Raw genomic sequence first — 25,487 nt, 5'->3', positions numbered from 1 at the left:
ATTATTCATTTTATATAGATCTCAAAAGACTTTTGTCATAACAGTGCTGTGATATAGATAGTACTTTAGAAGAGGGACAACCCGAGCGCTACGCCAGAATCAATATTATTGTTGTAGTTATTAAAGATCTTGTTTGTTTAAATCTTTCAAATTTACGATGGAACTGATTTGTTTATAATGTATTCTTATAATTATTCAAACATTGCTAGAGAATTGAGAAAATCTCAAAAGTTGATTTTATTATTACTAAAAAACAACAGAAATCTTAGTAGGTGATTAAACCAACAAAAAAGCCTCTGGACAAGAGACAAAACAAAATTACCAAAACAATAAAAGACATCATTAATAAAATAAACACAAAAATCAAATTAAAACAAAAGGGCTGTCCCTCCCTCTCTCCAATATCCGTATCCCATTAAGCATGAAGAAGGATCTAAAAAAGAATCCAACTTTTTGGAAACTGCAAAATACAACAAAAACCAAATTATAAGGGCACGTTTGAGCCACATTATTAACGTAATAGAACGTTCATGAATAGTGTATTGATGGGAAATATGTGGTTAAAAAATAAGAATAATTTTTTGATCTACGTGTAATATTTTATTCAAGAATGTGTAGTTGAAATGATGTCAAATTACTGTTTAAGAATGTATATTTTTTGAAATAATATGTCTCAAACTGCACTAATTATATTTCTCCCCTTAAAGCCATTAATCCACGGCAGACCCAAAATTGCCACCACAGTTATATAGATATGTTTTTGCACACAGATGCATGTGAAATTACCTTTTTAAAATCATTTTCGTTTCTCTTTCTTTACCGTTTCGATATCGAAAGACTTCTTTTTTAACTATTTTTCCCCTTCTCTTTCTTCATTCTTTCTCTGTACAATCAAGAATCTCTCAGTTCCGAGCTTCGCTGGTCTATCTCTCACTACTCTTCCCTGGTTTCATTCTATTCATAAATTCTTATGATAGACATATATACACGTGTGTATGTATTCGTATATATCGCAGTTACTGATCCATTTTTTCTGATGTTCCTCTGTTGCAGATATCTTTGAATGTATATATTATAAATGGGTTTTATAATTATGGGATCATAATGCGCGTAAAGGAAATGCACCCTTTATGCTGCATTTCTTTGGAGAGTCCGGCGATCGGGGACGGGACGCCGGAGCCGATCCTGTTGAGAACTGGGTCGGTACTGAATTTATCCGGCGGTGGATCTGACTTCAATGCTGGGGGATCTGATGTCAGTAGTAGCAGTAGTGTAGCCGGGATCCTCTACAAGTGGACTAATTACGGCAAGGGATGGCGATCCCGGTGGTTCACCCTCCGTAGCAATGGCGTTCTATCCTACTCCAAGACCCGCAGGCCGGAAACCGTCTACGGCTGCGAAGACGTCGTTTTCATCGGTCACGTCAAGGCCCCCTCTAATTCCGGCACCGTCAACATCCGCGGAAAACACAGCAAAACGGTTGGAACTGTCCATTTAAAGGTTGGCAAATTGATTTTAACTGTAGTTTTAAATGCACTGTACACATTAATAAGAGTTCAAGAAGTTAGACAGAAACAATGTCGCATTGAAATAATTTTTTCTTCAAAGGAGAATAATATCCCAGTGTTGAATTCAAGAATCAAGATGTCTTTGTTCTGATAACGGTTGCACCACTTCGATTAAAATTTTAATTATTTAAATTGTGTTCAAACAATGGAATTTTCCAATCCGGGGGGAAAGGCTAAGTGGGGGCTTGTCTTTTTAGGGGTTACTGCAGAAAAGACTTTTTACCATCAGAAAAGCATTGTTCTTTTACTATTTTGTTTCCATTTTAATGTCAGCAGAAATTACTGCCTCTCCTCTTCTCTTTGCAGTCTGCACCAGAAATAGCTTTGATATCTGGGTTTCATTTACTCATAATTATTAACTATTTTTTCACTATAACAGTGATAATTAACTGAGCGTTAATCTTGAGTGGGTCACATCAGCAGGTGGATAATAGGGGTCAGTACTAGGGCAAAATGCTGTAGGGTTAAGCCAGGTTTATTTATGGTTTTTTCACGTCAGGTCACATCACTATTCGGTGACTTTTTCTCCAATTCAAAATCTGAACCATTTAGGGAATGAGAATAATCTGGTGGGACAGCAATTGAAAATAATGGTAGATCTGAAGCCTCTAATAATCTGTAAGTTTTGGGACCTTTTCACCGCATTGGAGACTTGGCTGACTTGCAATTCACTGGGTTTAACACTTCAGGGGAAAAAAGGGAAAAATCAAAGAAGTAAAAGCACAAGGGAGAGGATATGCCATTACAAGCCTAAAATTCTTTTCTTGGCTTCTCCGGAAAGTCAGTAAAAATTCTACCTATTCTTTAAGCCTTTGTAATGTTTTTATTCTTCATTTGAGGGTAAATTAATGCCACCAGGGATTTTTCCGGTGACCGGAGAATCGATGAGCCTAGTTTATTACTATGTTTTTAGGTTCTAGGTATGTTTAATTTCTGTGGTATCAAAACTTCTTTGTGGTGTTCCAATGCTATGTTCTTGCAAATTTATCTCATGATATAGCTTTCCATAGTAAATATTGGGTGTTTCAGAGAGGTATTTAATTCGAGTAATGATTTTTCGAGATCATGATAGTGCTGGTTATTCTGTTCCATAGTCTTTTATTACTTGAATGATAAATCTACTTTTTTGGGATTATAATATAATTTTTTTGGACAACTCTGTATATAACATGAACTGCAAGTGTGTGTATTTGATTTTGGGATGTAAGAGGGATATGCACACATTTTCTAGGACAAGTTATTAAAGAACAAAATTTTAATTTATCTTCTTCGTTAGTACACCTTACCAAACATACTGTAAATGTTTACTCGGATTTGTTTGCAGGTCTCATCATTTCGTGAGAGTAAATCAGACGATAGGCGGTTTTACATAATTACAGCTACAAAGACACTTTACTTGAGGACTAATACGAAGAAAGAAAGAGCGGCATGGACACAAGCTTTGATTTCAACAAGAAGCCCAATGAATGAGAACATCCCCCTTTTAACTAGGAATTTATCGATATCAACTGAAAGGCTAAAGCATCGCTTGCTCGACGACGGCATTGGAGAGGGTCTTGTGAAGGACTGTGAACAGATCATGCTCTCTGAATTTTCGGAAATTCAAGATCAATTTAAAGTCATTTGTGAAGAGCGATGCGAGTTGCTGGACACATTAAGACAGTTAGAGGTAATCTTTGCTTTTCTAATGATGTAATTCATGTGTTGGATCACAAGTAACCAATTATTGTTGATCGTCGATATTTATTATTAATAGTTCTAACATTGAACTAATGATTCCATCTATATTCTTCAACTTCTTTGACCAATAAAAATAAAATAACTTCATGAATTTCCGTCTATATTAATAAAGATTTATTTTGAAATTCATGAAATGCTATCTATATTAATAATAACCTTAGAATTAAATGTTTAAATTAGTAAAGGAAGTTAATAACTTTTAAATAGGTAGGTACACATTGTAGTTCGTGCCTTTTCATCTTCATTAATTATTGAATGGTCTATTATATTCCCATATTTGAGCAAAAAACTTTTAATTGTTAACTTTTGTTACGTATAATAATAGAGATTGTGGTTTAATTGGTTTATATCACGAGTTCTTATTTTTTGTTTGGTCTCCTTCTCTAAAATGTAGCCCGTTATTATATCAAGTGAAAGTTTTACTTTAAAATCTGCTGTAACTATTACACAAGAAAACTCTGTTGTAAAAATGATCTAGGCCTATGTTCGGAGTTTTGTTGGGGACGGTATGGCTACATTGTGGTTACCGTGGCTGTTTAAGCGATCAAAATTCGCACAATCTCAGAACTTATGCCTAACAAGATTAAGGGATACTTAAAATTATAGTCAAAGGGACTCTCTAGTTCCAGCAGAGACGTTGACATTCATATAAAGGCTAAGAATCCTTTAGTGTATCCCTTGTCAAAAAGTTAGAGATTTTTTTTGTATTTTCACATTCAACTTGTTTTTTGTTTTTTGTTTTTTGTTTTATAATGCTTTCCTGTCGGAGATACTGCTGTCATTGATGACTTAATAATCCTTTTCTTCTTTAAATCTTTCGGGGGAGAATATAACCAAGTTAACAGAAAGATCCTTGGAAGAATTTCTTTTCGATAATTTATTTCTGCATTCTAAATGATTAATTTATGCCCCACTATTTGAAGGCAGAAATATGTAAACTTGAAATCAACATGAACTGATGATCTGAGTGGTTTTTCAAGATTCTTAATTATAAAGATGTAGCATTTGCTTTTTGTAATATTGAGTATTTCTTTAAAAAGTAGCAACATAACATCAATAAAGTATTTCATTTCACTTTTCCAGGCAGCCAATGTTGAACCTGAAGCCTCTGGAATTAATGATGGGGAACACCAATTAATGAAACAGGAGCATTCGAATCTAGCACGTGGAAAGTTTAGTGGTATGTAACAGATCCTAACATTCCTTTTCTAGGAGGACCTTATGCATGAAGAATATCAATTTTGTCATTATGGTAAGACTCTATTTCAGATTTGTGACCACATTTGCCATAGGGTCCTCTTAATAATCATGAGAAAAGCCTTATGTAAAAAATTTCTTATTTGGTCATTTTAGTTTCTTCTACACGCTTTTTGGTTCTTTATTTTTATTTTCATCTCATGTTATTTGAATTCTCACTAGTTTAACCTTTTAGGTCCTGGCACTTAACTTTTTTGGACCATGTTCTCCCTCACGTCTCTTAGATTATAATGAAATTCTGATTTGTAGATAATGCTGTCTACATGAATTAGATATTAGTTGATTGATACATATGTAGAACTTTACGTATCAATGGGCATGTTATATGCATGTATGCTTATATTTGTATGAATGTAAATGTGTATATATGTATTATAATTTTACTTGTCAATACTTCGACTGTTGAAATTGAGTCTGAAATGTGGCCTATACGCAGCCAGTGGGAAAAGTGCCTCATATTGGTGCTGCAGGGTTATCTGCGCAGATAGGATTGCATCCTTATTTTGTTCTCATTCTCGTATCCCTCCACATACTCATACAACTTATGGTATCAATTCTGCATTGTTATTGCAATATGTATTTCAGTATTTCTTGATGTCATATTCTGAATACACAGAATGGAGCACTACAGAATCATCGGATGATGTTGACAAACAAGAGCTTGAGGAGGCATCAGATGAAGAGGAACCCCACTTCTTCGACACAAACGAATATTTTTTTGAACCAACTATTAGTTGTGAATCAGTCGACATAGTTCACATGGATTCTTGGGCAAGATCCAAAAATCAAATTGACAATGTGAACAAGGGGAACACAAAGAACAATGTATTTGGTTCTAGATACCCACAAATTGAAAGAAGAAAAAGGTTACCAGATCCAGTTGAGAAAGAGAAAGGCACCAGTTTATGGTCTATAATCAAAGACAACATTGGGAAAGATCTTACACAAGTTTGTCTCCCTGTATACTTCAATGAGCCAATATCATCCCTGCAGAAGTGTTTCGAAGATTTAGAGTATTCTTATCTTTTGGATAGGGCATACGAGCACGGTAAAGCGGTACGATCTGTTTAGCTTACTCTAGCTTGAATTTATATGACTCTCTCTCTATTTTGTTACAGTCACAAATGGTTGTCTTTCTGAGTGTAATATTGTCTGAAAATATTTTTTGCTAGAGTTTAGAATGCATATAATGCACTAAAGTCTTACTTATTGATCAAATAGAATACTAAAATTATTTATTTTTATCCAGGGGAATGATCTTTTGAGAATATTATATGTTGCTGCTTTTGCTGTCTCTGGATATGCTTCGTCGGAAGGCCGTCACTGTAAACCCTTCAATCCTTTACTGGGAGAAACTTATGAAGCAGATTATCCTGAAAAAGGAATTCGCTTCTTCTCTGAGAAGGTAGGTACCCCAGTAACATGTAATATTATTGAATACAAACCAATATGTGGTGCAATCATCCATTTGAACTATCCGTATATTTCCTCTAAATTACTGCATAGCAGTTCATATCTCCTCATTAGCGCACCTCCTAAGATGTTATGGACCAATTGAAAGGCCTATTAAATCTGACTATCCACACAAAATAACTGCACAACGTAAAATCAACATTTTCTTGTTTTTAACTTTTTTTTCATTAAACAGAATTCTTATTAACTAGCTGTTGCCTAAACAGGTCAGTCACCACCCAACGGTCATTGCATGTCACTGTGAAGGTAAAGGCTGGAAATTCCAGGCTGACAGTAATCTTAAATCAAAATTCTGGGGGAGATCAATTCAACTCGATCCCGTTGGAATCCTTACTTTAGAATTTGATGACGGAGTGATCTTTCAGTGGAGCAAGGTGTGCAGTGCAAATGGTCATACTTGTGCAGTTCTTTATATAGCTTTATATTGCTCATCTTAAACTTCATGCAAAAGTACATTTAAACATAGTAGCATTCTCCTCAGGTCACAACAAGCATCTACAATCTAATCCTTGGTAATATATATTGTGAACACCATGGAACAATGTATATAAGAAGTAATCGGCACTACTCGTGCAAGCTCAAATTCAAGGAGCAGTCTATTTTTGAACGCAATCCTCACCAGGTAAAAGAAAAATACATCTATCTGGATATATGTATCCCACTTTCCACAGTCGAGCACTGTTTCTTTTCCCATTTAATGACTGGACATTTTAAAAAACATACTAACTGAACAGGTTAATGGATTTGTTGAAGATATCACTGGGAAAAAGGTTGCTACATTATTTGGGAAGTGGGATGACAGCATGTATTATATAAATGGAGAGGGCACTGGCAAGGTGAAAGATAAGTATGATGAATCTTTATTGTGGAAAAGGAATAAGCCACCTTCAAATATCACTCGCTACAATTTAACTTCTTTTGCGATAACGCTAAATGAGTTGACGCCGGGACTGAAGGTGTGGAGGACACGTTGAAAAATATTTTGTGCATTTTTCACTTTTGTCTTTGTCTCATTATTAACTCTCTGATTATATGTATTTGATGTGACAAAAGGAAAAGCTTCCACCGACAGACTCTAGACTGAGACCAGACCAACGTTATCTAGAGAATGGGGAATATGACAAGGCAAATTCAGAGAAGTTGCGACTGGAAATGCGACAGAGAATGGCAAGTAAAATTTCTGCATGCTACATGAATTTACTCACGACGGTGATGATGAGTAAAACTTGTAATGTGGAACTCTGCAGATATATACATGCAAATTCTTTTGGAAGTACTGGTTTAATAACTTCTTTTGATATGTGCAACAAATTCTTGAGAGATATGACTGGTATTATGGAAATTTTTGGTGGGGGGAGGGGAACTTCTATTATGGATGGGCGAGATGACATACGGTTTGTGGGTAATACTTTTTTTGATTAAATAACAAAACTGATTTTTATATATGAAATTCAAATAGATATCGGTTATCACAAATCAGCGTCGAATCTTTATATCATATCTGGGTATATTTGACACTGGCAAGGTATTGAGATGAAAAAATTACAAGCTTTAGATTGTGAACCAAAAGATGGAGTTTTTGTTATTATTATGAGATTGAATTTTGCAAGATTGCCCCTCTCTTTTGTACTCTTCCATTTTCTTTATAGTGAGATTTCCATCCTTGCACACTGATAGAAGGCAATACAAAAACCCATTTTGTGAGTGAATACTATATGGCGAGGATCAACCGGACAGAATTAATCAGCCAAAATATTAGTAGAATGGAAAATTCGCTTAATGATCTTGCTTGTTTGTTATACTTGGCCATTATACTTCCATGTTTCTCTATGGGTTATATATGTCTCTTGAAAATCAACAACTTTATTATATCATAAATTTTACATACTATTAACATCCTTTCTATCAATCGAGCCATCTGAATACTTGCTTCAGAATATTTGTTACATTAATGAGCATCTGAATATGATTCTTGCTGCATCTTGTATCCTTTGACAGTCAAGGAAATTACAAGAAAATGGTTGGCAGCCCAGATGGTTCCAAAGAGATTGCAAAGACGGATCTTTCCGGTATGTGGGTGGATACTGGGAAGCCCGAGAGCAGGGAAAGTGGGATAGATGCCCAAATATATTTGGCGAGATTAGTGAAGGCCCCAACTCCTTTGAAAATTCCTGATTTCTAAAACGGTACTTAACTCTCTCCCTGTTTTTCTTGTGTGATTGCTCCGATAAATTATTCTTCTATTGCCTTGTACGTTTTTGGATATCCATTGTTAGTGAAGAAGTGTGATAGAACTAGTTCCCAAAGTTTTGAATTTCATACAGCCAATTACTTCCAAAAGAGAAATTAAAATGTGTTGAATTAATCTCAAATACAACAAACGAAGCCTTATACCTAAATATTTTATTGAAAGATTCTAAACAAATAGACCAGCAGTAACCACCACCTTGTTATGTTAGAACTGATCTATCCCTTTTGAGATAAGAGTGAACAAAATCTTCTTTTAAGTCTTCGAAAAACATGTCTTAAGCACACAAGTCGTCCATCCTTTAATATATCCTTAACCGCTGCCAGGTCTACCTTCTGACTATCGTGCGATTGAACATAGGAACTTACTTCTAATACTGTTTTATTGCAGCTTTTATGGACTATTGATTGTATGGTTTATGTAAATAGTCCTGATAATGGTGTACGTTGCTTCTACATACAGGAAGCAGAAAAGCCTTGGAGGACATGCTATAAACAGACAGAAAAGACGCCTTTTGTTTCTCCCAGTATATTGGTTATCATTCTATGCAGTCGAAAAATTGTAGATCCCCGACATTTGTATCAATTCCTAGGTAGGCCATGATATAGCATACGAAAATTACGTTGCTACGTGATATTATCTGTTGTATGAAGAGATCAATGTAATAATAACTCATAATTCATTACAATTTTCGGCTATGCAGGCTCAGCTAAACATTTTCTTTCTAGGTAGTTATTTTTATTATTGTTTTTAATTAGTTTGAGAATGTATGTATAACAATAGTAGTTGTAAATGCCTAAATTATGGTTGAAAATTTTCTGAGATTTTCTTTGATTCTCTTTGAGGTGTCAAAATGGATGCATCGATCTGCCTTCATCTTGATCTAATTCAGTCTTGCTACGAGCCTGAACTGGCTCATCTACAACTAACTTGGACTGACTGGATTGACCTTCAAATATGAAAACCGTTTATTGGAAATTGCACTGGATACCCCAATTATTGTTGGTCGTGAATGGTGCTTGCTGTTGTCTCCGAAGCGCCTCGAGCAGGAGCATTGTCGGTGGCGCTTTCCAGCAATGGCTAGAGAGGAGAGAAGGTGGGATAGAGAGAGGAGAAGAAATAGAGTGGACGAAAATTATTAGGATTTTGGTGTGGGTGGTCGGGTATGGGTTAGGTGGGATGAATATGTATATTTAATTTTGTAATATAATTATTAGTGGTTAAAATTTTTATTATCATCTGATTTTTGGAAAAAAAAAATTGTAAATCTTAATTTTAGAATAGGAAGTTTAAAACTCTGATAGGCTGTAATTTCCATTTATCTGTTACAAGTAAATTGGACTTACAAGGTGTGCCTCATTGATCGCCGTGTTGGACAATCTAGCCCTGCACAGCCCGTCGCCTGGCCTATTTTGACACTACTAATGTTCCTAATCATACTGAATCGGTAATCTTCAGCATAGTTTGAAGAGAACTCTAGTTTACGAAAAACAATTGAAATCTGAATATTGAGGTATTGGACTCCAGAGAATGTAACAACATAGCTGAAAGTGACTGTGTTTCATTGAAATCTGCTGTTATGCTAACAAGGATGTTATTTTCCCAAAAAGGATTTGAGCTCGTCGATGTGGAGAAGAATGATGACTTGCCAATCTTGAAGGAACGTCAAATTGACTCTGATGTAGTTGGTTAAACTTGGATTTTATATGATTATTCAGGTGAGTTTCATGCATCTCATGTTTCGTGAGTGAATACATTTGAGGAATATTCATAAGAATATTTTGAGAATCAGTCTGATTCTATCTTTTGAGATGAAGCAGGGTTAATATAACCAAGAAACAGTTGCATGCTCTTTTTTAATAATTTCGAGTAAGGAGAGAAGCAGATGATTCTGGCAGAAATGGAAGTCTACTGTTTAGCTCTATTTCTTGCCTTCTTTACTTCTAATCTTGATCTTTAGATTCTTTTCCGAATATTTGTACATGATAAGCTATAAGTCATTTAATACATCAACACTCTCTCTTATTCAAAACCGTGCAAACTTCATCTCACACGTCTCCTATTGGAAGAAAGAAGAACTCATCTCAAAAATGCAGTTAGGCATGTCATCTAGGTTCTGTCCCTTCGAACTCATTCTCCTCTGCAAGCCTGTCCTTCTTGTATACATACCCTCTTGCAGTAATAAAAAAAGCTAGAAAATTCAACACACTTAAAATTGCCAAAAGCCAGTAGAAATTATAGAGTTTTCCTCGGTTAAGATTATTAGCCAGCCATGGATTCCTGTCCCCTGTCACCTTATGCACAATAGAGACCAACATCGAGCTAAAGAAAAACCCTAGTGCAATAGTGCTCAAAAACAAGCCTGTGCTCATTGTTTTCATTCCTGTAGGACACTCTCTTAGGAAGAAATCAAGTTGTCCCATATAGATAAATGCCTCACCTGCACCAGCCAAAAAGAATTGTGGGACTAACCAAAACACACTCAACGGAACCGTGACGTGTCCACGTGTCAGATTATGCGATCTGGTGACATGTAAACGCTTGATTTCAGACAGGGCTGCAGCCATCATTGTAACTACTGATAGGACCAAGCCGATGCCTATACGTTGTAGGGGTGTGAGTCCGTGTTGATTCTTGAAAACCCTTTTGCGAATTGGGATTATGATTCTGTCGTAAACAGAGATTGTTAAGAGAATGCTCCCGATGAAGAAAGCAGGAAGAGATGCAGCCGGAATCTGGAAGGATTTTCCGAGGTGACGATCCATTAAGGTTGCCTGTAATACTGAAAATGTTATCATTTGAGCACGAACGGTCCAAAACATAATTGTTGTGGCCCATATAGGTAGCATTCTAATCACCAGCTTCACTTCTTCTACATCAGTTAAAGTTGAAAGGTGCCATTTTTTCTCCTCAGTAATGCCGGTGGACAGTTCGGGATTCTTGATTGCAGCCTTGTCCAAAAAACTGGACCAAAAAAAATAAAAATAAATAAATAAATAAATAAATAATCAGAAACTTAAAAATTGTCAATTTATGAACTAAGTTTACCTAAATATTGTTTTCGTAAGAACTTTAGACTTGTCTACTAATTTAAACTTTTAGATAATACTTTGAACATGACAATACATACATATGTCATGAGTTGAAGTATAGAAAAAATAAATTGTTTAGCGTATTAAGTTAAATAACTTAACTTAATGTATCTATACATAGATTAGAATAAAATTAATTATTATCCTTGCATGAACAGTAAGTCTATGTATGAAATCCAAAATGGGTATCAAAATTATTTAGAATTTAGATAAAAATAAGATTTTTGACAGATTTTAATAAAAGATAATGAAATGTGTGTGAAAAAGTTGTAGATCTCATAAAATGTGTGATAAAATTAATTATTGATTTTGACTTAGATTTTAATTATTTTTTTAGCATAATTAAACGTAAATGAATAATCCGGAAACAATTTCCATCCTAGCCCTAGTTAAATATTGTCTAAGATTCGAATTTCAAGAATTTTATTATGCTTCCCAATAAATATTTTATTTCTGGTATATGACAATCAACGAAATTGGAAAAAAAAATAATAATAAAATAAATGCATAAGAGAGGCATAAATAAACGGCTTATGCTTTTCAAAAATTAATTTTCAAACACAAGTAAACATAGTAGACAGTGACTACAATTTAAAAGGAAAAATTATCGAGTAATGCTATTATTGGTAATCGTCTAACATGACATACATGCAATAATTTGTCATTTGACGCATTCCACATAAAACAACTGTCGATAATCCTTACTATGAATAACATTATTCAAAATTCTATGTTTCTTTATATAATAAAATAACTTACCGGAACTCCTTGCTATGGGGCAACCTTTGCTGCTGCTTTTTGAACCCCTCAACGTCATTAATTTCATCACCATTAAATAGAAGGGATGAATCTGAAGGAACCTCCAAATTCCTCTTTCTCCACGCAGCTACAAAAACTGATGCAATTTGTGTCAATGGACTGCCAACAAGTTTCTTAAAACGATAACGTTTGCTGCTAGACAGGAACACGCCAAGACCAATAACAATAGCACAGGCACAAATTCCATAGCCCCATTGCCTTCCCAAGTTGTCTTGAATGTATACAAGGATTGTAATTGCTGCAAGTGATCCAATATTAATCAAGAAATAAAACCAATTGAAGAATTTTAACGTTTCGTTCTTTTCCTTGGTGTCGGATTCGTCAAACTGGTCAGAACCAAAGCCGGAAACGCTCGATTTCAAGCCTCCGGTGCCGATGGCCGTGAGATACAGTGCTAGGTAGAGAACCATTAGTTGCACGCCACTTGCACGGACACATGATACACTGCCAGGAACACAGTTTGCTGGTCGTAGATTAGGGATTATAGTCGAGATTGTCAAGATTGTCACACCCTAATTAATAATAAAGGGAAAAATGATAATTAACTCTCTAGTATGGAATCAAGTAAGAAAATATTGCTTGGAAAAAAATAATTTAAACTTACCATCACTTGAACAGTGGTAAAGATGCCAATAGTTAGATACCTGTAAAGAGTTAAATAGAAGAAAACTAAGTAGCATTGAAATAGACAATGGTCTTGAATTTTAGCACATAAGAATGAAATAGACAATGGTCCAACAATTTCATGTAGCTGATATTGGAAACGAGGTTTTAGTTTGTTGTTGTTACATATGACCATGGACGACGACTAAGAAAATTGCGTTTACCTTCCTACAAATGTGTCAGCAACGAAGCCACCAAGCAAACACAGCATGAACGAAGTGCCTAAGAAGTTAGTGACTATGTTGGCTGAGGTAGCATTACTCAAATGCATAGTCCCCATCAAGTATGTCACCAGGTTCACGGCTATACCTAGAGTGGTCATCCTCTCACAAATTTCAACCCCTGAAAAAATTAAATAATGAATAAATAAAATTAAGCTTTTGTACACTTGAATTTTACAGATGTACAGGTGGCAAAACTGCATGACCTAGTTGAACTGTGTTTTTTGTCCAATATTGGATTAAATATTGATAGCTAGCAATTTATCAAAAGAATTGTCAATCAGCACTGTACATATAGCAGGATTGTAAAAAAAGGATACCGAACATATTTGGTAAGAACGACAAGATAGTATTGGACAAAAAGAACTGCATATCAAATATGCAATAGGTTAAGAACCTAGAATCATTGCAGCACTAGTCCAGCCTCCAGAGGAAGCTCGTATGGCGGGGTGGCCGTTGTAGTCCCATGCATCTGGTAAAGATTCAGCCTGTTGTTGAGATTCAGGGATTGCCATTAAAGTCTTCAACCGATTTCTCTCTCTCTCAAGACAATTCGAGTGATCTCAGTTTCATTTTATAGCCATGTTTGGAACTTTCGTGACTTAATTTTTTGGTAATTTTGAAAAACCTTTTTTTATTCGAAAAGAGTGTGGACAGGTGTCAACCTCAGCAATTTTGTTTCTTAATTTGGTATTTCTATTTTTGTTGGTACAATGCATCAGTTATTATTAAATGTGAAAGCAATCCATCTTCTGTCCGTATATTAGATGAACATTGTATAAATATAAAATACAAATATGTGGTTCTATTTGGTCATTTTTATAATGAAAATTACACATTGGACTCCAACCTTTTATATTTTGTTGCATCATTCCTAAGTTATAACTTTTGTAGCATCGTTAGTCACTACAGGACGAAAGAGTGAAAATCAGAATTGGGAAATTCACAAATTTAGCAGCCTTCGACCAATTTTCTTCAAATCTCAATAAGGTTGCTTGAAATCAATTGGGAAGAGGTCAACCACATTGATGATGGAAGAAGATTATAATATGAAATATAAGATTTCGAAGTTCTCATGGAAGAGAACACAAATCAAGTTTGATCTTTCAAAACGAACGAACGAGTCTTACTCAAAGTTATACCAAAACCAGCCCATATATGCCATTTTTTCCAACATCACCTTGTACCACCACTTGGTTCCAACATGAAACATAAAGAAACTCTCTTAATCAAAAGTTCAACATCTCGTGAAGGGAAATTATCCCTTCATGAGTATTATCTTAAATTAATGGTTTGTGTTATTACCTTGGAATTTGAAAAGGACAAAGGATATGAGACTATTACGGCCTTTTAAGTAGCTAGAAAATGAAGTCCTAATTACAATGATTTTGTGTTTCTATGTTTGTAAAAGCTCTGTGTCCATCTTATAATTGTTAAGACTTGGGGTCCATCTTAATAAGGTCAACCTTGTTAAGAGGAGTGTCCCAATCCTTTATATATTGGTCATTGTTTCGGTATTTTTACCGATGTGGGATTATATTCCCTTAACATGCCCCCGCAAGATGGTGCCTCTTTTGAGCAGACCAATCTTGAAATCCGTGTGCTCATTTTTAGAGACTTAATCGGATCGAATCGCTCGTTGGAGCTTAATGGGCTCTGATACCATGTTAAGACTTGGGGTCCATCTTAATAAGGTCAACCTTGTTAAGAGGAGTGTCCCAATCCTTTATATATTGGTCATTGTTTCGGTATTTTTACCGATGTGGGATTATATTCCCTTAACAATAATCAACTTGTTTAGCAAAAATATAAGAATAATAATCAGTACAGTAAAGTATGGAGTATAGGTGACACAAGTAGATAGAGTTTAGGCAAAGTTTTTTAGAATTGCACACCTATTCTTTGTACTAATCATAGGCATTTATTGGTGAATTTTTAAGTTAAATTAGGTAAAAGATGCATCGAACTTAATTAATTTACAGAAACCACACATCCATTGATGGGAAATTGTTATGATAGTGTTTCCTTTTCAAATCGAATTGTCTTGAAATTATTTTATTAGATCTCTTCTGATTACGAAATAAGTTTTGTGCGGATACTTGGGGATTGCTAAGATTGTGTCCTTATCAAACATATTTGTTGACTAACACTCCAACTATCTATACTGCTACAACATAGAATCTAAGTATTCAAGGCCTCAACGCCAAACCTACTCGGTTTCACCTCCACTTGAACTGGTGCAAGTTTTGACAAGTGAAGTTTGAGGACGATTTTTTTTGTTAAAATTATAGCTGATGTGGCGCTATCAGAGGCAAGGAGCTGATGACTCCTGCTATCTTGTCTCGATAAGGCGAAGTATGTGGAAAGCGAGACATCCACGTTACGGGGTGACACTGGCTCACGTGGTCTGTACTTTGATGGCTCATAGATGAACTTCACGCTAATTAAAAAGCTTGACAACTTTCTCAATCAAGAAAAATAGTTTAAGGTAATGTTGGGCTGAACCATTCTGTGTGTACACAATGGTGTACAAACGACTTTACATCCTCATCATCTTACATGGAGGGAGGTCCACACGTAATGAAATATTCGTGGACCCCCCTTCATGTGAGGGGAGTGTAAAGCTGTGTGTACACCTTTTCTATATTGGGCTTGTGGGTTTAGCACATGGATTTGTCTACTCGTACAGGCCCCTTCACAAAAAGGGTCCACAATTTTTCTATTCGTCGTGAGGCCCCCTTCTTATGAGGGGGTCAGTACATCACGTGTACAAATATAAAAACCATTAGCACAAAAGGGTCCAGCAATTGGAATATACATACAAACGCGCATCAACGAAATGGGGAAAAGAGAGGGTGAACGCTGATGGTAATATTTGGAGGAAAAGAAGTTTACTTCTTATCTTTTTCTTCAATCCTTTTTACCGTTTGTTTTCTACAACATTGGTCTTGAAAAAGGATTTTAGGTGACATTTTTTCTTCTCCTTTCATAATTATTTACGTGGGTTCCATATAGTATTATTAGATGATGAATATTGTGGTATACCATGATTACATCTTGATGTAGCGAGGTGGATTACCTCTTGATTTTATGCATTAATCTTGAGACGAAAACATTGTATCCGTGTATTCTGTGATAGTGGACTTGTCGGTTTGCCTAGTCGATTTTTCCTTTGTCTTAAAGGGTTTTCCGATGTCAAATAGTTCTTGGCGTTATCTTGTTGCTTTATTATTCAGGTATTTTAATTTCTTCTGCATTGGCTTGGTTGAGTTGCTTGAATTGATAAATTGGCTGGTTGAGTTGATCTGGTGTTCCCATTTTAATTGCACTGGGAAAGGGGAAATTTATATAGTTAACCATTTCATTGCCGTGGTATTAGAACCCAGGTTTGGTTGTCTGGACTAAAATGGAGGAACCGGTTGGTAGTCCTATGATTAGACTTTCTAATCCAATTAGACTTGGAAGCCTAGAATGGAGGATATCCTTTAGTTGAAGATTTAACAACTCTAAAAGTTGTACATCTTTACATCCCCTCACAACGAGTGGGCTCACAAATATTTAATTCATGTGGGTCCCATTAACATGTGAGGAGACTGTATATCATAGTATAGAAATGACTTTTTTCAATATTTAAATGATCTTATTGAGAGTGATGGAGCTAAACCGAATGACTTGTCGGACAAGCAATGATATAAATAGAAAGGCTATCAAAACTATAAGATAGCAAGTGGATAATAGTGTGTTTTATCATGTGGCACAAGGGACGTATGCTCATAAATTATGGTTGAAATTAGAATTTACGTTTTGAAAGAAGATTGTGTTGAAATTTTATGAAACTTTAAATATTTATAACATGAAACCTAATTACTTTATTGTCAAGATCCTCCATGTCAAATCACCAAAAAAATTAATAATGCGGAACGTACTTTAATTTTTTGGGAATGTTTCTTTATTAATGGATCATGATTCCAGATCTTGAATCTTCAAAATCAACTTGGAATTCCTTCTTGATTGGTTTCTTGCTTTCAATCTTGAATTTTGCCTCTTTAAATTCTTTGATTTTTGTTTTTGGTTTTGCATCTTGATCCATAATTTTGATTCTTGATTGTAGATTATCCATTCTTGATTGTGGTTTTGGGATCTTCCTCTTCAATATGCATCTTTCTAAATTCTTATGTTGATGGGATAACACAAAAAATGAGAAGTTGCATATAAATTGGGATCATAACCCTATATATAATTTTCATATGTATTTCACCCATCATGAAATACAATTATAAAGAAATCCGATCTCTAAACATATAATCCGTTCCAAACTCTATTTAGATGATCTCAGCCCAATTACTTAATTTTTTGTTAGTTAACTTTAATTTTGGGCATAACTTTAAAATAGCCTTTATACACAATTAATTATATATGTAGGCCCACTTGACAAATTAAATAATTTTTCAACAATTTCCCACTTGGGCAACATATGTTACATTATAAATGTGTATAACCTTATAAGCTCAATACTTTTGCTATCATAATCAAAATGCGTCTCCGAACAATCTTGTCCATTAATTATGCTAATATAGGATTAAAGAGGTCTTCATAACAATTATCATAACTAAACTCTCAATGATAAAGTATATCAACATAATCAAATGACATAGATCAAGTGTGGATGTGTGTCATGAAAATTACATGCAATGTGATCTAAACATGCATATTTCTAACTGGTCCTACTTGATGAGAACAAACCAAAACTTTAATCAGGGAAGAACTTAACTGGATATTTTATTTCAGAAATAAATCGAATATCCGTGGATAGAATTATGTGTCAAAAAAGACAATAACTAAATACAAACCCCACTAAACTAGCATTTCATAAAAAAAAATGCAACATCTATGTGAGCAATATGTTCATGAAAGACCTTGAGTGATAACCCTTCCGTAAGAGAATTCACAATTATAAAGTTTGTCCTAATTATTCCCTAGAAGCATGAACACTCTGAATTATTTCCTTAACAACTAGAAACTTAATGTCTATAAATTTTGCCATCAACAAGCTCCTATTGGAATACAAGACTACTACTGTAATGGAATAACTAAAATGGTCTTTCAAATCCATCCAAGATATTTAGCTTAGTGACAAAATTTTGTAGTCATATTCCATGATCAGAATCAGAATATCCAATGATCTCCAATTGGTTATATTTTCTTGAATGTGATCATGTAACCCTTAGTTCTCTATAAATACCGAATAACCTAATTGGCTGCTTTCTAAATATCCATCACAGAGTTACTTAAATATCTGCCCAGAATTCCAACAATGAATGCTATATTCGGAGAGTACAAACCTAAGTATACATTAAACTCCCAACTGCTGAAGTAAATAAAATTTTCTGTACTTTCTTTTTAGCAATAGAGGTATCTCTTGGTTTACATAACTGCGTCCCAAATCTTTTAAGAACTTTATCAAATTAGCTCTTTTATATAATCCAAATACTCCGAGGATGATCCCAGCATATTTGTATTTCTGACACAAAAGAGATATCACCAAGATCTTTCATCTCAAAATTCATGACAAAAATCTCTTGGTTTCATTCAATAATTATTTATCATTGCAAGCAAATAAAATGTCATTGACATCCAATGCCAGAAAATATGCTTATTCCCACTAAACTTGTGATATACACTATCATCAACGAAATTCATCTCAAAATCAAACGAGATAATTATTTGATGAAATTTGTGATTCCATTGACGAAAAAATTGCTTAAGCCCATAGATGGATTTCTTTAAGATGTAAACCATCAAATATAGCTTAAGATCAATTGCCATAATAATCATAAAATAGTCTTTCGTAGAAACTGGATAGAAAGTATCTTTAAAATCAAGGCCTTCCTTCTGAATAAAGTCATTTGCAACAAGATGAGCATTATATCCCTCCACATCACCCTTCGAATCTCTCTTAGTTTTAAATATCCATTTACAGCCAATAGGTTTTGTTAATGAGGTTAAATAAAAATTACGATGATAATTGAAGATCACGAAATATTACTGTTATATTATAATTATATTGTACCCTATATAGATAGATTACTTTTATTATATTTAGTTTGTTTGGTTCTATTTAATTAGAGAATATCTCACATTGAGAGATGTCGAATCTTATTGAGTGTTATTTAGTTTATTTAACATGGTATCAGAGCCGATTTAATTTTATTGGTTAAACTTGTAAGCTTTTTGTTCTCTAACGAGTGGCCTCGTGCCGTTCGTCCGATTAAATTTTCTTGTTCCCGTTCAGTTGTCTTGGCAATATTTTTTTTACTAAATATGGTAAAAGTAATCTATCTATATATGGTACAATATGATTATAATATAACCGTAATATTCCGTAAGGTTAAATAAAGATTACAAAGATCATTGAAAATTACGAAATATTATATATATATATATATTACTTTTACCATATTTAGTTTGATTTTGTTCTATTTAATGAGATAACCTCTCACATTGAGAGGCAGCGAGTCTTATTGAGTATTATTCAATTTATTTAACAGGTTTTGCATTTTCAAACAATGGGATGAGTTTCCAAACATCATTGTTACTCATGAACTTTATCTTTTTACTCATGGCATCAATCCATTCTTCAGAATTTTTCTTTTGCATTGCATGATGAAAGTTGATTGATCAGGTCTTTTTCCACTAATACAATACCATCCTTATCTTTTGGATGAAAACTATAAAAATATCCGAACTGCCTTTCTCTTTTCTTTAGTGGATTTCCTTAATGACATTCATTCTTGAGTTTATTTTTCTGAAACAATCTTTTGATTGTGTATAAGAGATTGTATAATATTATCTTGATCCGAAATTGTTTCTTGAACAAGTTTTGGAGCAAGAATTTGTCTCTGGTTCATATCATAGTCAATTGCAACAAAAGGAATATTTATATACTTCTTCTCAAAGACAAAATCTCTAACCTTATCCCTCCGACACAAACTCTACATCCTCAAAGAACTGGGCGTTTCCCATTCAAAAATTGACTTAATAGTGGGATCTTTAAAATTTGTAATCTCTTACCAATTGCTTTACTTGAAACATTATTGTAAATCCCAAGGTGTAGTCTTTAGTGTTTCAACCTAGAGAGATTCTGGTATAGTGTGGCATGACTAATCTTATGCCTTACCTTGTCCTTAAGCATTCTGTTTCGTCTTTCAACAACACCGTTCATGCTAGGAGAACCTGGCATGGTATAGAGTGCAACATTTCCGCAGCCCTCTTGGAATTTAGCAAAAGGCATTGGATGATGTTCACTTGATCTATCATGTCTGTCATAGTATTCACTCCCACTGTCAGATCTAACATGTTTCATTCTTTTATCAAGTTGGTTTTCAACTTTAGCCTTGTAAGTTTTGAACATGTCCAGTGAGTGATTGGGATTTCTCATGATGAGATATAGGTAGCCATGGCGAGAATAATCATCTATAAACGTAATAAATGACTGTAGACTATTCTAGGAAGTCGAAGGAAATAGCCTACGGATATCTTTATGAATTACTTCTAAGATGTTCGAAGTTATGTTGGCACCTAATCTCTTTACATTTGAATGTTTCCCCTTAATACAATTTACTCAAACACTTACGTCTGAAAAATCAAGGCGAATCAAGAATTCATTTTGATACAAGATTTTTCATTCTCTTTTAAGAGATGTGATCTGATCACTTATGTCATAACAAGGCGAAATTCTCATTGGTTAATTTATATTTAACACTGTATGAATTAATATGCAATGTTTCTTTATAAGAGGCAATCGTATTAAGCAGATACAGATTATCATACCTGGATAAAGGACTGGTACTCATAATATTTGAATTAAGAAAAAGACTAAACTTACTATTTCTAATTGAAGAAAAGTAACTGAATTTGTTCAATGTAGAAACAGAGACCAAATTGTATTTGACTTTACATGCCAAGCATGGTATTTAGTACAATTACTCTTCACGTGTCCCAGATTTTTCCAAAGTTAATAGTTAGATGATTCATCCATTTCAGGCATTTGCTGTTTCTTTTGAATCGAATCGGATGCAGCTTTCTTATTCTTTAACTTGTCCTTTGAGATACTTGCCAAGAGAGAACTGGATGTTGGTAGATATTGTAGAAATAAATTGATTAATCGAATAGAAAACCCAAACCTAAATAACATGTTCACATGGAACCCATATAGGAAAATCAATAATTTCAAATAATGGGGACCCCATTACAAGAGATCGAGCACAATATTGATATTCAGTCTTTGGACAGAAATATCAACTTATAAGTGATACTCTTGGTGTAGTAAATATTGACAATAAATCCGTTCAAACATCAAGTCTATTTTTGGATCGAATCAATGTTCACATAATGAAAAACTTTACAATCGCCACATATTTATTATCACAAGTACGTAAATAATTCTGCCAAATATTGACCTTCTTTTGGGCTGATGAATATCCGCATGAATTACGTACACAAAATCTTCCTAATATTCCAAATAAATTAATTTAGGCAAGAAATGTTATTTTGGTAACATGTACTTTAATTAATTTATTTTAGAAAATAAGTAATCCAAAAGAAACTTTAACACCAAAATTTGAATTTGATTGCCATTTACCTTTTAATTTTTAATTATTCTCTCCCTTTTTTATTTGTTTCAAAAAAAGAAAGAAACAGAAATATACAGACACACACCATTAAGGCAATGCACCATTAAAGCACAGAACCCCGTCGTCAACTAATGGTCACACTGGTTGACTTTCAAAGTAGATAGAATGGTGGTTTATTTTGAAATCCCCACAATTACTCGTATCACCAAAAAAGCCACCATAATAATTAATAAGAATGAAAAGACTGTGCGTATACTTTATCATTCACATAGACAAAATTGCTATCATAAGTTTCAAAACTTTTTCTTGAGTTGAATCCGAAATAGAACATAAAGTAATCAATTGTAACCATATTCAAATTCAACAATCAATCCCCAAAATTGTCAAATTTGAAATCATCCAAAAAAAATCTAAAATTCAAAATCTAGGGCAAAAATTCGCATCCCAAAATTTGAAAATCCAAAGTAGGAATTTCGACCCTAAAATTATTTCTTCAATATCAGTGGTTTAACATAGAGTTGAATCTGATACCACTTGTTGAAATTTTATGAAACTTTAAATATTAATAGCATGAAAATCTAATTACTTTATTTCCAAGATCTTTCATGTCTAATCACAACAAAAATTAATAATGCGGAACATTTCTTAATTTCTTAGGAATGTTTCTTTATTACTGAATCCTGATTTCAGATTTTGAATCTTCAAAATCAACTTGGAATCCCTTCTTGATTGGGTTATTGTTTTCAATCTTGAATTCTTTGATTCTTGTTCTTGGTTTTACTTCTTGATCCATAATCTTAATTCTTTATTATAGATTACCTATTCTTGATTGAGGGTTCGGGATCTTCCTCTTCAATATGTATTCTCTCTAAATTCTTGTGTTGATGGGATAATACAAAAAATGAGAAGTTGCATATGAATTGAGAATCATAACCCTATATATAGTTTTTATATGTATTTCGCCCATCATGAAATATAATTAAAAAGAAACCCGGCATCTACAAATATAATCCGACCCAAACTCTATTTAGATGCCCTAAAGCCAATTACTTAATTCTTTATTAAATCACTTTAATTTTGGGCTTAACTTTAAAATAACTTTTATATACAATTAAGTAAATATGTCAGCCCAATGGCAAATTAAATAATTTCGCAACAGATTGTAGCCAGAAAGTTTTTTTTTTTTTTTTTTTTTAATAGAGGCTTGGTCAACATGAAATCCAAAGATGGCATGAGCGGATCAAAATATTTGAAATATTTTCAAAACGCCATCAATCAGCTGAAAAGTGGAAACTATGGGTATAACTCTTGAAGATGAATTGTAGACTGCTTGTTACTTGATCAATAGATTTCTTTCTTTTTTGGGTTTTGATTTTTTATATTCCAGAAAGAGTTTGGACTTTGGACTGGATCGGAGAATTTTGGTGTAAATTTAGGGATCCAGAGAAAAAGAAGATTGTGAGAATCAATTGTGTGATTTTTTTTATGAATACCGGACAATTGAGATTTTTAAAAGTTCAATAACCCCATGAAAATTTTTTGCAAATTTCAGTAATGACTTTAGTGATTTTTAAACTTCAATGACCCCTGAAAACTTTTTGCAAAGTTTAATGACCATTTGGTTATTAATCCCAATCTTTTTTTTTTGAGTTAATTACCCAAATGGTCACTGAACTTCACAAAAAGTTTTTATGGGGTTACTAAACTTTAAAAATTATCTCATTCAACTTAAACTTTACAAAAACTACCTCAGGGGTCACTGAGTTGAGAAAGTTTTGTAAAGTTCAGTGACCCTATGGAAGTCTGTTGAAAAGTTAAGTATTGAATGTAATGATTTTTAAAGTTCAGTAACCCGGTATAAACCTTTTGCAAAATTCAGTGATGATGTAGGTAATTTTTAAAATTTAGTGACTTGGTAAATTTTTTTTGCAAAGTTCAGTGATCATTTGGATTATTAACCGCCTTTTTGTGCATAAATCTCATCAAAATATAGTCGAGTACCCGGTCATTTGCAAAGAAATTTGTGTGGTGAGTTTATTAATTTTTCACTTAACTTGAATATAATTGTATTTTTTTTTCTTTTCTTATATATCAAGAATTAAGTTTTTACATTTTGTTTACTTTATTTTTGTATGTATGTGCATGGAAATAATCATTTATTTTCGATTCGTTTAGTTTGTTTTAATCAAAACTTGAATTTTAAAAATACAATGTTGTCAACTTTTTGTGACATATTTTAGTCTATTTTATGTAATCTTAACTCAAAACTGCTAAATCCCTAAATGTAACTTGTGGCAGTGATAAAAATAGTGTTCGTAATGATTGGTTATAATATAATTTGTAAGACTAATAGTATGTTAGTAATCATTTGGAACATTTTTTCGCCTTATTATTTAATTTTATATATATNGGAAGGAATATGTTAAGGTTAAGAAGTTTAAGTCTTATGGCTGTGCACAGACAAATTGCAGCTTCTACTTCCAGCAATCCTTGAATAACTGGGCAGCATATGTTTTGCACTGGATCTCCTATCCCAACATGAACTAAACCTCCAAGAACGTCAAGGCACAGCCCTAGTTTTAGTGCATTTATCGGACAAGTAGCAGCCGAAGGGGGGCTGAAGCCTGGAACACCTCCTCCGGGGGGACCTCCGCTGCCTGGTGGCGTATAGGGTGGGTAGCCAGAAGAAGGTGGAGGCCTTGTTACCGGGGGTAATATGCCAGGAGGGTTAATTATAGGGGGGATAATGCCAGGAGGGTGTGTTATGGGGGGGATAATGCCAGGAGGGTGTGTTATGGGGGGGATAATGCCTGGAGGGTGTGTTATGGGGGGAATAATGCCTGGAGGGTTCGTAATCGGAGGTGTTACAACAGGCGGTGTCACAATAACAGGTGGATTGTTTATAGGAGGCAACACTTTTGGTGGTGCTCCTTGAGGTGGGGGTTTGGTAAAGGGTGGATGTGGGCGAGGAGTTTTTGGAGGCAATGGTCTAGGAACTGAAGGGGGATGTCGTGGGTTTCGAGGAGTCGAGGGAGGGTGCGGTCGGGGGGTCGATGGCGGATTTGGCCGTGTTGACGGTGGGCTAGGACGATGGTACGGAGGATAAGAAGGTGGGCAAGTTCCGCAAGCATAGGCAGGTGGCAATGCAATAAACATGCAAATCATGCATATCAAGAAAATTGCATGAACCCTAGAACCCATGGTTTTTTAGGGTTCCCAATTGAATTCCAATATTCTTCTTGACTTTCTGGTAAGGGTTTCATATTTTATAGCTGAAATGTATGAACAACCCGTGAGGGGTTGGATAGAAATGGTAAGAAATGTGCAAATATTTAAATTCATAAACTGGGAAATTGATTGTGAAATTTTTGTATTGTTGTTGGTACTTCGCAAACTTCAAGACTAATCCGTGACCGAAGTTCAGTCCGTGAACGGGTCTTTCATGTCACAAAAAGTAAAGTTTACACAGATTTTCTAAGTTTCTACATGCGACATTATTGTCTTCTCTCTCTTTTTTTGGTGGACAATCACAATGTTATGTAGTAGGTTGTTTTATATTGCCAATTTGCCACCACATTTTCTCTCAATGCACAACTTCTTAATTGCACTAAAAGTCTTTAAATTTTGCTTATTTTTATGTCATTACTTTTTTTTTTTGTCAAATTAATTTAAATAGTACATATAATATCTCATGATGGTTTCTATTCAAATATTTTGTCAGTAATTTGTGTTTTTTTTATTATTATTATTTAAAAGGTAAGAGTATATAAATC

The 25,487-nt window shown here is 34.2% G+C and overlaps 3 protein-coding genes across 9 annotated transcripts; 1 reads left to right on the top strand and 2 right to left on the bottom strand.

The window, feature by feature from the left end:
• The first annotated feature begins 795 nt into the window (after positions 1–795).
• On the top strand, positions 796–9,027 carry LOC111368771 (oxysterol-binding protein-related protein 2A-like). Of its 7 annotated transcripts, none has more exons than XR_002698042.1 (12): positions 796–921; positions 1,054–1,500; positions 2,893–3,237; positions 4,392–4,488; positions 5,182–5,621; positions 5,815–5,970; positions 6,245–6,412; positions 6,520–6,660; positions 6,773–6,994; positions 7,092–7,209; positions 8,037–8,224; positions 8,749–9,027. XR_002698042.1 is itself a non-coding variant. In XM_022990206.1 (12 exons), exons 2-11 carry the CDS (start codon positions 1,105–1,107, stop codon positions 8,211–8,213), a joined length of 2,256 nt encoding a protein of 751 aa, XP_022845974.1. In that variant the 5' UTR covers positions 797–905; positions 1,054–1,104; the 3' UTR covers positions 8,214–8,224; positions 8,749–9,027. The 7 variants fall into 7 exon arrangements, 6 of the variants coding, with proteins under 6 accessions (XP_022845974.1, XP_022845972.1, XP_022845973.1 ...); XM_022990206.1 differs by having other exon boundaries at positions 797–905; positions 7,092–7,205; XM_022990204.1 differs by having other exon boundaries at positions 797–921; positions 7,092–7,205.
• A 1,347-nt stretch (positions 9,028–10,374) lies between these two features.
• LOC111368429 (protein NRT1/ PTR FAMILY 6.3-like) lies at positions 10,375–13,596 on the bottom strand. The gene is made up of 5 exons (XM_022989650.1): positions 13,479–13,596; positions 13,025–13,202; positions 12,802–12,841; positions 12,138–12,709; positions 10,375–11,250 (listed from the first exon to the last, which is right to left on the bottom strand). The coding sequence occupies exons 1-5, from the start codon at positions 13,594–13,596 to the stop codon at positions 10,392–10,394; spliced, it is 1,767 nt and encodes a 588-aa protein (XP_022845418.1). The 3' UTR covers positions 10,375–10,391.
• A 10,482-nt stretch (positions 13,597–24,078) lies between these two features.
• On the bottom strand, positions 24,079–24,976 carry LOC111368333 (36.4 kDa proline-rich protein-like). Its single transcript, XM_022989563.1, has 2 exons — positions 24,555–24,976; positions 24,079–24,524 (listed from the first exon to the last, which is right to left on the bottom strand). Exons 1-2 carry the CDS (start codon positions 24,913–24,915, stop codon positions 24,079–24,081), a joined length of 807 nt encoding a protein of 268 aa, XP_022845331.1. The 5' UTR covers positions 24,916–24,976.
• Between the last annotated feature and the right edge of the window lie 511 nt (positions 24,977–25,487).

Source organism: Olea europaea, chromosome 19, assembly GCF_002742605.1.
Source record: "Olea europaea var. sylvestris chromosome 19, O_europaea_v1, whole genome shotgun sequence".
NCBI lineage: Eukaryota > Viridiplantae > Streptophyta > Magnoliopsida > Lamiales > Oleaceae > Olea > Olea europaea.
The sequence above is the reverse complement of the archived record's forward strand: the minus strand, read 5'-3'. Positions and strand labels throughout refer to the sequence as shown.